The 15061-nt window shown below is 47.4% G+C and overlaps 1 protein-coding gene across 1 annotated transcript in view; it reads right to left on the reverse strand.

The window, feature by feature from the left end:
- LOC115128062 (thrombospondin-type laminin G domain and EAR repeat-containing protein-like) overlaps nucleotides 1-15061 on the reverse strand; it is a 51166-nt gene that overhangs the window by 1808 nt on the left and 34297 nt on the right. The window contains exons 8-10 of the mRNA XM_065015288.1: nucleotides 9101-9333; nucleotides 2838-3016; nucleotides 2289-2390 (exon numbers count right to left, since the gene is read on the reverse strand). Of these exons, the coding sequence (XP_064871360.1) occupies nucleotides 2289-2390; nucleotides 2838-3016; nucleotides 9101-9333 (514 nt within the window). The remainder of the gene's footprint in view (nucleotides 1-2288; nucleotides 2391-2837; nucleotides 3017-9100; nucleotides 9334-15061) is intronic.

Genomic DNA, 15061 nt, shown 5'->3' on the forward strand with positions numbered 1-15061 from the left:
TCACCTGTATATAACACGGTTTAAAAGAGTACCTCACCTGTATATAACACGGTTTAAAAGAGTACCTCACCTGTATATAACACGGTTTAAAAGAGTACCTCACCTGTATATAACACGGTTTAAAAGAGTACCTCACCTGTATATAACACTGTTTAAAAGAGTACCTCACCTGTATAAGAGTACCTCACCTGTATATAACACTGTTTAAAAGAATACCTCACCTGTATATAACACTGTTTAAAAGAGTACCTCACCTGTATAAGAGTACCTCACCTGTATATAACACTGTTTAAAAGTGTACCTCACCTGTATATAACACGGTTTAAAAGAGTACCTCACCTGTATATAACACGGTTTAAAAGAGTACCTCACCTGTATATAACACTGTTTAAAAGAGTACCTCACCTGTATATAACACTGTTTAAAAGAATACCTCACCTGTATATAACACTGTTTAAAAGTGTACCTCACCTGTATATAACACTGTTTAAAAGAGTACCTCACCTGTATATAACACTGTTTAAAAGAGTACCTCACCTGTATAAGAGTACCTCACCTGTATATAACACTGTTTAAAAGAGTACCTCACCTGTATATAACACTGTTTAAAAGAGTACCTCACCTGTATATAACACTGTGTAAAAGAGTACCTCACCTGTATAAGAGTACCTCACCTGTATATAACACTGTTTAAAAGAGTACCTCACCTGTATATAACACTGTTTAAAAGAGTACCTCACCTGTATAAGAGTACCTCACCTGTATATAACACTGTTTAAAAGAGTACCTCACCTGTATATAACACTGTTTAAAAGAGTACCTCACCTGTATAAGAGTACCTCACCTGTATATAACACTGTTTAAAAGAGTACCTCACCTGTATAAGAGTACCTCACCTGTATATAACACTGTTTAAAAGAGTACCTCACCTGTATATAACACTGTTTAAAAGAGTACCTCACCTGTATATAACACTGTTTAAAAGAGTACCTCACCTGTATATAACACTGTTTAAAAGAGTACCTCACCTGTATATAACACTGTTTAAAAGAGTACCTCACCTGTATATAACACGGTTTAAAAGAGTACCTCACCTGTATATAACATTGTTTAAAAGAGTACCTCACCTGTATAAGAGTACCTCACCTGTATATAACACTGTTTAAAAGAGTACCTCACCTGTATAAGAGTACCTCACCTGTATATAACACTGTTTAAAAGAGTACCTCACCTGTATATAACACGGTTTAAAAGAGTACCTCACCTGTATATAACACTGTTTAAAAGAGTACCTCACCTGTATATAACACTGTTTAAAAGAGTACCTCACCTGTATATAACATTGTTTAAAAGAGTACCTCACCTGTATAAGAGTACCTCACCTGTATATAACACTGTTTAAAAGAGTACCTCACCTGTATAAGAGTACCTCACCTGTATATAACACTGTTTAAAAGAGTACCTCACCTGTATATAACACGGTTTAAAAGAGTACCTCACCTGTATATAACACGGTTTAAAAGAGTACCTCACCTGTATATAACACTGTTTAAAAGAGTACCTCACCTGTATATAACACTGTTTAAAAGAGTACCTCACCTGTATAAGAGTACCTCACCTGTATATAACACTGTTTAAAAGAGTACCTCACCTGTATATAACACTGTTTAAAAGAGTACCTCACCTGTATAAGAGTACCTCACCTGTATATAACACTGTTTAAAAGAGTACTTCACCTGTATATAACACTGTTTAAAAGAGTACCTCACCTGTATATAACACTGTTTATAAGAGTACCTCACCTGTATAAGAGTACCTCACCTGTATATAACACTGTTTATAAGAGTACCTCACCTGTATATAACACTGTTTAAAAGAGTACCTCACCTGTATATAACACGGTTTAAAAGAGTACCTCACCTGTATATAACACGGTTTAAAAGAGTACCTCACCTGTATATAACACGGTTTAAAAGAGTACCTCACCTGTATATAACACTGTTTAAAAGAGTACCTCACCTGTATATAACACTGTTTAAAAGAATACCTCACCTGTATATAACACTGTTTAAAAGAGTACCTCACCTGTATATAACACTGTTTAAAAGAGTACCTCACCTGTATAAGAGTACCTCACCTGTATAAGAGTACCTCACCTGTATATAACACTGTTTAAAAGAGTACCTCACCTGTATATAACACTGTTTAAAAGAGTACCTCACCTGTATATAACACTGTTTAAAAGAGTACCTCACCTGTATATAACACTGTTTATAAGAGTACCTCACCTGTATATAACACTGTTTAAAGAATACGAGGATCCATCGTGAGAATTGGCCACAACAAGGAACTTTTCTTCACCCACCGAGAAGAATTCCCAGTCCACCGCACTGCAAAGATCAAACCACAGTGGAGTGTTTAGGCACCAGGTGTGTGCCAGGTGTGTACCGGGTGTGTACGGGTGTGTACCACGTGTGTACCAGGGGTGTACCACGTGTGTACCAGGAGTGTACCAGGGGTGTACCAGGTGTGTACCAGGGGTGTACCAGGTGTGTACCGGGTGTGTACCGGGTGTGTACCAGGTGTGTACCAGGTGTGTACCAGGTGTGTACCAGGTGTGTACCAGCGGTGTACCAGGTGTGTACCAGGTGTGTACCAGCGGTGTACCAGGTGTGTACCAGGTTTGTTGTTCATGTGTCTGACGCATCGCTCCAAAGGGATTAAGTTGTTTAAATTGAATTGGAGAGTGGACAAAGAGGTAAAGAATATGTTGTAAAGGACAAAACAAGGCTTTTATAGAGAACTGAATGCCCTCTGGCGTGGCTCAGTGGACTAACCTGTTTGTGACGATGTCCTGGAACTTAACGAAGGTCTGTGTGATCACGTTCAGTTCGTAGATGGTTGAGTTGATGTTGTAGTGACTAGGGCCTCTCTCGTTCAGTTTCTGGCCGTTAGCCACCGCCAGGAAGTACCGATCCTTGACCTGGAACATCTCCCAGTCCGTCGCTCCCACCGTCTGCAGGGGTCAAAGGTTAGGGGTCAAGGAGAAAGTTCAAGGTCAGTAAAAAAAAAACATCCCAGAAATGTTCCATACACACAAAAGCTTATTTTTCTCACATGTGCATACATGTGTTTACATCCCTGTTAGTGAGCATTTCTCCTTTACCAAGATAATCCATCCACCTGACAGGTGTGGCAGATCAAGAAGCTGATTAAACAGCCTGATCATTACACAGGTGCACCCTGTGCTGGGGACAATAAAAGGCCACTTTAAAATGTGCAACACAATGCCACAGATGTGTAAAGTTGAGGGAGCGAGCAACCATAGACCATGTGTAGGGCGTTGTGTGGGCAAGCGGCTTGCTGATGTCAACATTGTGAACAGAGTGGCCCATGGTGGGGTTATGGTAAGGGCAGGCATAAGCTACAGACAATGAACACAATTGCATTTTATCGATGGCAATTTGAATACACAGAGATACCGTGATGAGATCCTGAGGCCCTTTGTAGTGCCATTTATCCACCGCCATCACCTCATGTTTCAGCATGATAATGCATGATAATGCACAGCCCCATGTTGAAATCTGGACACAATTCCTGGAAACTGAAAATGACCCAGTTCTTCCATGGCCTGTATACTCAGACATGTCACCCATTGAGCATGTTTGGGATGCTCTGGATCGACCTGTATGACAGCGTGTTCCAGGTCCTGTCAACATCCAGCAACTTCACACAGCCATTGAAGAGGAGTGGGACAACATTCTACAGGCCACAATCAACAGCCTGATCGATCAACAGCCTGATCAATCAACAACCTGATCAATCAGCAGTCTGATCAATCAACAACCTGATCAATCAGCAGTCTGATCAATCAACAGCCTGATCAATCAACAGCCTGATCAATCAACAACCTGATCAATCAACAGCCTGATCAATCAACAACCTGATCAATCAGCAGTCTGATCAATCAACAGCCTGATCAATCAACAACCTGATCAATCAGCAGTCTGATCAACTCCATGTGAAGGAGATGTTGTCGCGCTGCATGAGGCAAATGGTGGTCACACCAGATACTGCCTGGTTTACTAACCACCAGTCCTGGGATCCATCATTACGCACACCTGGCATCCAACATTACGTCATCATTACGCACACCTGGCATCCAACATTACGTCATCATTACGCACACCTGGCATCCAACATTACGTCATCATTACGCACACCTGGCATCCAACATTACGTCATCATTACGCACACCTGGCATCCAACATTACGTCATCATTACGCACACCTGGCATCCAACATTACGCCATCATTACGCACACCTGGCATCCAACATTACGTCATCATTACGCACACCTGGCATCCAACATTACGTCATCATTACGCACACCTGGCATCCAACATTATGTCATCATTACGCACACCTGGCATCCAACATTACGTCATCATTACGCACACCTGGCATCCAACATTACGTCATCATTACGCACACCTGGCATCCAACATTACGTCATCATTACGCACACCTGGCATCCAACATTACGTCATCATTATGCACACCTGGCATCCAACATTACGTCATCATTACGCACACCTGGCATCCAACATTACGTCATCATTACGCACACCTGGACTCCATTACCTCACGTATTACATCCCCTGTACCTGGCCCTCCGTTAGGTTCTTTTCCCCAGTCAGCATTGTGTTTCATGTCTGTACACTACTGGTGTTTGTTCTATTGTTCCATGTTCCGTTTAATACTAAACTCACCACCTTGTTTTCTGACTCCCAGTGTCTACGTGACAGAGAAGGAGATGTGTCGCGCCGCTTGAGACAAATCCTTTTCACACCAGATACTGACTGGTTTTCAGATCCACATCCCTACTTTTTAAAAAAGTTCAAAAGTAATCTGTGACCAACACATGCATATCTGTATTCCCAGTCATGTGAAATCCATAGATTAGGGTCTAATTAATTAATTTCAAATGACTGATTTCCTTAAATGAACTGTAACTTAGTAAAATCTTTGAAATTGTTGCATGTTTCGTTAATATCTTTGTTCAGTACAGTTCTGGGTTAACGTTCGCTCAGATTCAGACAACGATGGAGATCGGCGCATATCCTGGAGAAGAGACAACTTGAGTAATGATTGGTGGTTTCATCATGTGGTGTTATGTACAGGACATCTAGTCTGTCTGAGGGGAGAACTAGAGTAACAGTCTGATGTCATAAAGCTGTGTAGTCTCTGTCTGCCAGGAGAACTAGAGTAACAGTCTGATGTCATAAAGCTGTGTAGTCTCTGTCTGAGGGGAGAACTACAGTAACAGTCTGATGTCATAAAGCTGTGAAGTCTCTGTCTGAGGGGAGAACTAGAGTAACAGTCTGATGTCATAAAGCTGTGTAGTCTCTGTCTGAGGGGAGAACTAGAGTAACAGTCTGATGTCATAAAGCTGTGTAGTCTCTGTCTGAGAGAACTAGAGTAACAGGAGAACTACAGTAACAGTCTGATGTCATAAAGCTGTGAAGTCTCTGTCTGAGGGGAGAACTAGAGTAACAGTCTGATGTCATAAAGCTGTGTAGTCTCTGTCTGAGGGGAGAACTAGAGTAACAGTCTGATGTCATAAAGCTGTGTAGTCTCTGTCTGCCAGGAGAACTAGAGTAACAGTCTGATGTCATAAAGCTGTGTAGTCTCTGTCTGCCAGGAGAACTAGAGTAACAGTCTGATGTCATAAAGCTGTGTAGTCTCTGTCTGCCAGGAGAACTAGAGTAACAGTCTGATGTCATAAAGCTGTGTAGTCTCTGTCTGCCAGGAGAACTAGAGTAACAGTCTGATGTCATAAAGCTGTGTAGTCTCTGTCTGCCAGGAGAACTAGAGTAACAGTCTGATGTCATAAAGCTGTGTAGTCTCTGTCTGAGGGGAGAACTAGAGTAACAGTCTGATGTCATAAAGCTGTGTAGTCTCTGTCTGAGGGGAGAACTAGAGTAACAGTCTGATGTCATAAAGCTGTGTAGTCTCTGTCTGCCAGGAGAACTAGAGTAACAGTCTGATGTCATAAAGCTGTGTAGTCTCTGTCTGAGGGGAGAACTAGAGTAACAGTCTGATGTCATAAAGCTGTGTAGTCTCTGTCTGAGGGGAGAACTAGAGTAACAGTCTGATGTCATAAAGCTGTCTGAGGGGAGAACTAGTCAGTCTGTCTGAGGGGAGAACTAGAGTAACAGTCTGATGTCATAAAGCTGTGTAGTCTCTGTCTGCCAGGAGAACTAGAGTAACAGTCTGATGTCATAAAGCTGTGTAGTCTCTGTCTGCCAGGAGAACTAGAGTAACAGTCTGATGTCATAAAGCTGTGTAGTCTCTGTCTGAGGGGAGAACTAGAGTAACAGTCTGATGTCATAAAGCTGTGTAGTCTCTGTCTGCCAGGAGAACTAGAGTAACAGTCTGATGTCATAAAGCTGTGTAGTCTCTGTCTGAGGGGAGAACTAGAGTAACAGTCTGATGTCATAAAGCTGTGTAGTCTCTGTCTGAGGGGAGAACTAGAGTAACAGTCTGATGTCATAAAGCTGTGTAGTCTCTGTCTGAGGGGAGAACTAGAGTAACAGTCTGATGTCATAAAGCTGTGTAGTCTCTGTCTGAGGGGAGAACTAGAGTAACAGTCTGATGTCATAAAGCTGTGTAGTCTCTGTCTGCCAGGAGAACTAGAGTAACAGTCTGATGTCATAAAGCTGTGTAGTCTCTGTCTGCATACCAAATGGAACCCTAATCCATATTTAGTGCACTAGTTTTGACCCGGGCTCGTGGGGAATGTAGGGGTTTAAAAGTGTTATTTGACCCACCCAAAAGAACTTGTCAAAACAGCCATGATGGCTTCAAGCGTAACTAACCGGGCTGGAATTTCCCCCCGAGCTCAGAGACCAAACGTCTTTCTGATGTCTGACATCTGGCGGAGGGGCTACCAACTACAGTCTACTGTTGATATGTACACAGGATGATAAGTGATTTAACTTGTACTTCACTCGTTAATTATACCCTGCTTGCTTTCAAACCGTACAGCAGAGGTCTATTGATACATCCTTCTATAGTCAGCTTTAAGACTCAGTCCCAGGTGGCACCCTAGTCCCTATGAGCCCTGGTCAAACGTAATGCACTTATATAGGGAATAGGGTGCGTTTGGGACACAGACCTAGAACCACAACAGCCTCTTGTTCAGGTTTGATCTTCTGTTGGACAGCAGTCAAGGAAACTATTTTCACCTAGCATTAAACGGTCACAACAGACTGAAACCATCGAAGAAAAAACCCCCACAGAGCCATAAACACAGAGCTGTGATGTTTTAGAGAGTGATATTTTAGAGAGTGATATCTTCGAGAATGATTGTGATTGCACTGAGTCAACAGGTATAGAGCAGGAGGTGAAACACTGTCTGTACTTTTGTCATGTATACTAAATGCCATCTATCATCTCTGTATTCAAAGGATCAGCTCTAGGTCGGAGGCAGCTAGGTCGGGGGCAGCTAGCCAAGCTAGGTCGGGGGCAGCTAGGTCGGGGGCAGCTAGCCAAGCTAGGTCGGGGGCAGCTAGCCTAGCTAGGTCGGAGGCAGGTAGGTCGGAGGCAGGTAGGTCGGGGGCAGCTAGCCAAGCTAGGTCGGAGGCAGGTAGGTCGGAGGCATGTAGGTCGGAAGCAGGTAGGTCGGAGGCAGCTAGGTCGGGGGCACCACGCTAGGTCGGGGCAGCTAGCCTAGCTAGGTCGGGGGCAGCTAGGTCGGGGCAGCTAGCCTAGCTAGGTCGGGGCAGCTAGGCCGGGGGCAGCTAGGTCGGGGGCAGCTAGCCTAGCTAGGTCGGGGGCAGCTAGGTCGGGGCAGCTAGGTCGGGGCAGCTAGGCCGGGGGCAGCTAGGTCGGGGGCAACTAGGTCGGGGGCAACTAGGCCGGGTGCAGCTAGGCCGGGGCAGCTAGGTCGGGGGCAGCTAGGTCGGGGCAGCTAGGCCGGGGCAGCTAGGTCGGGGAGACTAGGCCGGGGGCAGCTAGGCCGGGGGCAGCTAGGCCGGGGGAGACTAGGCCGGGGGCAGCTAGGTCGGGGGCAGCTAGGCCGGGGGCAGCTAGGTCGGGGGGAGACTAGGCCGGGGGCAGCTAGGCCGGGGGCAGCTAGGTCGGGGGCAGCTAGGCCGCATATTCCATTTGAGTTAACATTACTAAACCTGTTCAGAGATCAGGTTCATACCTGTTTGTCTATGGTCGGATAAGATCAAGTTCCTAAGAGGGATTCAACTTAATTTATTCCTTTTGAGTTTACAATCATTTATATTTTCTATGAGTAACAATGTGGGGAGCTCCACACTGCTGATGATTCTATCATAAAGAATGCTACAGAGTATCGACTCTGAGTCTAGCCTTGATTTATCCAGGCTTCTTATCGTGATGAGCAAGACTAAGAAGTAAACCTCTGAGTCTGCATGATGTTATTTCTGTGTGGTGAAGTCAGTCTGCCCTCTAATGCCCTGCAGCGTGTCTGACTGACTGAGGTTACAGCTGGAGACGAGGTTCACAGCCAGAGGAGCTGAGTATCTTCCCACCTCCCAGATTATTCCTTCTCCTTTTCATCTCTCTTCCTCCATCCTCTCCCCTCTCCTCCTCTCTTCTCTCTCCTCCTCCTCCTTCTCTCTCCACCTCCTCCTCTTTCCTCTCTCCTCTTCCTCCTCTCCACCTCTCTCCTCTCTCCACCTCCTCTCTCCTCTTTCCACTCTCCTCCTCTCTCCTTCTCTCTACTCCTCCTTCTCTCTCCACCTCCTCCTCTTTCCTCTCTCCTCTCTCTTCCTCCTCTCCACCTCTCTCCTCTCTTCACCTCCTCTCTCCACTCTCCTCTTCCATCCTCTCCTCTCTCCATCTCCTCTCTCCTCTTTCCACTCTCCTCCTCTCCACCTCCTCTCTCCTCTCCACTCTCCTCCTCTATCCTTCTCTCTCCTCCAGCCAAAAGAGGTAACTCATCTCCCATAAATAGTGCTGAGGATTTACTGTTTTCTGAGTTCGGTTACAGTTTTTGAAAAATAATCACGTTTTTTTGCAGCCCTTAGCTATGCCTCGTAGCTACTAACTGGACCATCTCACCTTGATGTATTGAAATGGCTGGAACATTCCTCCCAGCCAGATGTATATGGTGGAGTTGATGTTGGTGGATATTCCATCGAAAGTGTTGGCCACCACCAGGAAGTGGTATGGCCCCACGGAAAAGAACTCCCAGTCGTAGGCCCCGGAAGTCTCGAGGGTCTGATTCACCTCAAACACCTTGGTCCCTGGGTTCCACCGGTAAATCACACTGTCAATGTTGTGATTGTTGTCACCTATAAAATACACGGACGGGATTGTATACCACAGCACAAACTGTACCTTTCAACCTTTCATCAAGACAAAAAAATATGGCCAATAGTGTCAGGGGCGGTTAGCATTTTATATCATACACCGAGACATGCTAACCTCTCACCATTACAATAACAGGGGAGGTTAGCATTTTATATCATACCCCCAAGACATGCTAACCTCTCACCATTACAATAACAGGGGAGGTTAGCATTTTATATCATACCCCCAAGACATGCTAACCTCCCACCATTACAATAACAGGGGAGGTTAGCATTTTATATCATATCTCCAAGACATGCTAACCTCTCACCATTACAATAACAGGGGAGGTTAGCATTTTATATCATACCCCCAAGACATGCTAACCTCTCACCATTACAATAACAGGGGAGGTTAGCATTTTATATCATACCCCCAAGACATGCTAACCTCTCACCACTACAATAACAGGGGAGGTTAGCATTTTATATCATACCCCCAAGATATGCTAATCTCTCACCATTACAATAACAGGGGAGGTTAGCATTTTATATCATACCCCCAAGACATGCTAACCTCTCACCATTACAATAACTGGGGAGGTTAGCATTTTATATCATACCCCAAGACATGCTAACCTCTCACCACTACAATAACAGAGTAGGTTAGCATTTTATATCATACCCCAAGACATGCTAACCTCTCACCACTACAATAACAGGGGAGGTTAGCATTTTATATCATACCCCCAAGACATGCTAACCTCTCACCATTACAATAACAGGGGAGGTTAGCATTTTATATCATACCCCCAAGACATGCTAACCTCCCACCATTACAATAACAGAGTAGGTTAGCATTTTATATCATACCCCCAAGAAATGCTAACCTCTCACCACTACAATAACAGGGGAGGTTAGCGTTAGTCTACATTTTAACATCATAGTCATGGTATCAGTCTACATTTTAACATCATAGTCATGGTATCAGTCTACATTTTAACATCATAGTCATGGTATCAGTCTACATTTTAACATCATAGTCATGGTATCAGTCTACATTTTAACATCATAGTCATGGTATCAGTCTACATTTTAACATCATAGTCATGGTATCAGTCTACATTTTAACATCATAGTCATGGTATCATTTCAAATCCAAAGTGCTGTGGACTACAGAGCCAAAACAACAACAAATGGGTCACTGTCCCACTACTGTTGGAGGTCACTGTCCCACTACTGTTGGAGCTCACTGTCCCACTGCTGTTGGAGCTCACTGTCCCACTACTGTTGGAGGTCACTGTCCCACTACTGTTGGAGCACCCTGTCCCACTACTGTTGGAGCTCACTGTCCCACTACTGTTGGAGGTCACTGTCCCACTACTGTTGGAGCTCACTGTCCCACTACTGTTGGAGCACCCTGTCCCACTACTGTTGGAGGTCACTGTCCCACTACTGTTGGAGGTCACTGTCCCACTACTGTTGGAGGTCACTGTCCCACTACTGTTGGAGCTCACTGTCCCACTACTGTTGGAGCTCACTGTCCCACTACTGTTGGAGCTCACTGTCCCACTACTGTTGGAGCTCACTGTCCCACTACTGTTGGAGCTCCCTGTCCCACTACTGTTGGAGGTCACTGTCCCACTACTGTTGGAGGTCACTGTCCCACTACTGTTGGAGCTCCCTGTCCCACTACTGTTGGAGGTCACTGTCCCACTACTGTTGGAGCTCACTGTCCCACTACTGTTGGAGCTCACTGTCCCACTACTGTTGGAGCTCCCTGTCCCACTACTGTTGGAGCTCACTGTTCCACTACTGTTGGAGCTCACTGTCCCACTACTGTTGGAGCACCCTGTCCCACTACTGTTGGAGCTCCCTGTCCCACTACTGTTGGAGCACCCTGTCCCACTACTGTTGGAGCACCCTGTCCCACTACTGTTGGAGCTCACTGTCCCACTACTGTTGGAGGTCACTGTCCCACTACTGTTGGAGGTCACTGTCCCACTACTGTTGGAGCTCACTGTCCCACTACTGTTGGAGGTCACTGTCCCACTACTGTTGGAGCTCACTGTCCCACTACTGTTGGAGCTCACTGTCCCACTACTGTTGGAGGTCACTGTCCCACTACTGTTGGAGGTCACTGTCCCACTACTGTTGGAGGTCACTGTCCCACTACTGTTGGAGCTCACTGTCCCACTACTGTTGGAGGTCACTGTCCCACTACTGTTGGAGCTCACTGTCCCACTACTGTTGGAGCTCACTGTCCCACTACTGTTGGAGTCACTGTCCCACTACTGTTGGAGGTCACTGTCCCACTACTGTTGGAGGTCACTGTCCCACTACTGTTGGAGCACCCTGTCCCACTACTGTTGGAGCTCACTGTCCCACTACTGTTGGAGGTCACTGTCCCACTACTGTTGGAGCTCACTGTCCCACTACTGTTGGAGGTCACTGTCCCACTACTGTTGGAGCTCACTGTCCCACTACTGTTGGAGCACCCTGTCCCACTACTGTTGGAGCACCCTGTCCCACTACTGTTGGAGCTCACTGTCCCACTACTGTTGGAGCACCCTGTCCCACTACTGTTGGAGCTCACTGTCCCACTACTGTTGGAGCTCACTGTCCCACTACTGTTGGAGCACCCTGTCCCACTACTGTTGGAGCTCACTGTCCCACTACTGTTGGAGCTCACTGTCCCACTACTGTTGGAGCTCCCTGTCCCACTACTGTTGGAGGTCACTGTCCCACTACTGTTGGAGGTCACTGTCCCACTACTGTTGGAGCTCCCTGTCCCACTACTGTTGGAGCTCACTGTCCCACTATTGTTGGAGGTCACTGTCCCACTACTGTTGGAGCTCACTGTCCCACTACTGTTGGAGCTCCCTGTCCCACTACTGTTGGAGCTCACTGTTCCACTACTGTTGGAGCTCACTGTCCCACTACTGTTGGAGCACCCTGTCCCACTACTGTTGGATCTCCCTGTCCCACTACTGTTGGAGCACCCTGTCCCACTACTGTTGGAGCACCCTGTCCCACTACTGTTGGAGCACCCTGTCCCACTACTGTTGGAGCTCCCTGTCCCACTACTGTTGGAGCACCCTGTCCCACTACTGTTGGAGCTCCCTGTCCCACTACTGTTGGAGCTCCCTGTCCCACTACTGTTGGAGGTCACTGTCCCAATACTGTTGGAGGTCACTGTCCCACTACTGTTGGAGCTCACTGTCCCACTACTGTTGGAGCTCACTGTCCCACTACTGTTGGAGGTCACTGTCCCACTACTGTTGGAGGTCACTGTCCCACTACTGTTGGATGTCACTGTCCCACTACTGTTGGCGCTCACTGTCCCACTACTGTTGGAGGTCACTGTCCCACTACTGTTGGAGCTCACTGTCCCACTACTGTTGGAGCACCCTGTCCCACTACTGTTGGAGCACCCTGTCCCACTACTGTTGGAGCTCACTGTCCCACTACTGTTGGAGCACCCTGTCCCAATACTGTTGGAGGTCACTGTCCCACTACTGTTGGAGGTCACTGTCCCACTACTGTTGGAGCACCCTGTCCCACTACTGTTGGAGCTCACTGTCCCACTACTGTTGGAGGTCACTGTCCCACTACTGTTGGAGCTCACTGTCCCACTACTGTTGGAGGTCACTGTCCCACTACTGTTTGAGCTCACTGTCCCACTACTGTTGGAGCACCCTGTCCCACTACTGTTGGAGCACCCTGTCCCACTACTGTTGGAGCTCACTGTCCCACTACTGTTGGAGCACCCTGTCCCACTACTGTTGGAGCACCCTGTCCCACTACTGTTGGAGCTCACTGTCCCACTACTGTTGGAGCTCACTGTCCCACTACTGTTGGAGCACCCTGTCCCACTACTGTTGGAGCTCACTGTCCCACTACTGTTGGAGCTCACTGTCCCACTACTGTTGGAGCTCCCTGTCCCACTACTGTTGGAGCTCACTGTCCCACTACTGTTGGAGCTCACTGTCCCACTACTGTTGGAGCTCACTGTTCCACTACTGTTGGAGCTCACTGTCCCACTACTGTTGGAGCTCCCTGTCCCACTACTGTTGGAGCTCACTGTTCCACTACTGTTGGAGCTCACTGTCCCACTACTGTTGGAGCACCCTGTCCCACTACTGTTGGAGCTCCCTGTCCCACTACTGTTGGAGCACCCTGTCCCACTACTGTTGGAGCACCCTGTCCCACTACTGTTGGAGCACCCTGTCCCACTACTGTTGGAGCACCCTGTCCCACTACTGTTGGAGCTCCCTGTCCCACTACTGTTGGAGCTCCCTGTCCCACTACTGTTGGAGGTCACTGTCCCAATACTGTTGGAGGTCACTGTCCCACTACTGTTGGAGCTCACTGTCCCACTACTGTTGGAGCTCACTGTCCCACTACTGTTGGAGGTCACTGTCCCACTACTGTTGGAGGTCACTGTCCCACTACTGTTGGAGGTCACTGTCCCACTACTGTTGGCGCTCACTGTCCCACTACTGTTGGAGGTCACTGTCCCACTACTGTTGGAGCTCACTGTCCCACTACTGTTGGAGCACCCTGTCCCACTACTGTTGGAGCACCCTGTCCCACTACTGTTGGAGCTCCCTGTCCCACTACTGTTGGAGCTCACTGTCCCACTACTGTTGGAGGTCACTGTCCCACTACTGTTGGAGCTCACTGTCCCACTACTGTTGGAGCTCCCTGTCCCACTACTGTTGGCGCTCACTGTCCCACTACTGTTGGAGGTCACTGTCCCTCCCTGTAACAGAACTGTTGGAGCTCACTGTCCCACTACTGTTGGAGCTCCCTGTCCCACTACTGTTGGAGCTCACTGTCCCACTACTGTTGGAGCTCCCTGTAACAGAACTGTTGGAGCTCACTGTCCCACTACTGTTGGAGCTCACTGTCCCACTACTGTTGGAGCTCCCTGTAACAGAACTGTTGGAGCTCACTGTCCCACTACTGTTGGAGGTCACTGTCCCACTACTGTTGGAGGTCACTGTCCCACTACTGTTGGAGCTCACTGTCCCACTACTGTTGGAGGTCACTGTCCCACTACTGTTGGAGGTCACTGTCCCACTACTGTTGGAGGTCACTGTCCCACTACTGTTGGAGCTCCCTGTCCCACTACTGTTGGAGGTCACTGTCCCACTACTGTTGGAGTCACTGTCCCACTACTGTTGGAGGTCACTGTCCCACTACTGTTGGAGCTCACTGTCCCACTACTGTTGGAGGTCACTGTCCCACTACTGTTGGAGGTCACTGTCCCACTACTGTTGGAGCTCACTGTCCCACTACTGTTGGAGCTCACTGTCCCACTACTGTTGGAGGTCACTGTCCCACTACTGTTGGAGCTCACTGTCCCACTACTGTTGGAGGTCACTGTCCCACTACTGTTGGAGCTCCCTGTCCCACTACTGTTGGAGGTCACTGTCCCACTACTGTTGGAGCACCCTGTCCCACTACTGTTGGAGTCTGTCCCACTACTGTTGGAGGTCACTGTCCCACTACTGTTGGAGCTCACTGTCCCACTACTGTTGGAGGTCACTGTCCCACTACTGTTGGAGCTCACTGTCCCACTACTGTTGGAGGTCACTGTCCCACTACTGTTGGAGCTCACTGTCCCACTACTGTTGGAGCTCCCTGTCCCACTACTGTTGGAGCTCACTGTCCCACTACTGTTGGAGCTCACTGTCCCACTACTGTTGGAGGTCACTTTAACAGA

This window comes from Oncorhynchus nerka, unplaced genomic scaffold (assembly GCF_034236695.1).
Source record: "Oncorhynchus nerka isolate Pitt River unplaced genomic scaffold, Oner_Uvic_2.0 unplaced_scaffold_1543, whole genome shotgun sequence".
NCBI classification, from domain to species: domain Eukaryota; kingdom Metazoa; phylum Chordata; class Actinopteri; order Salmoniformes; family Salmonidae; genus Oncorhynchus; species Oncorhynchus nerka.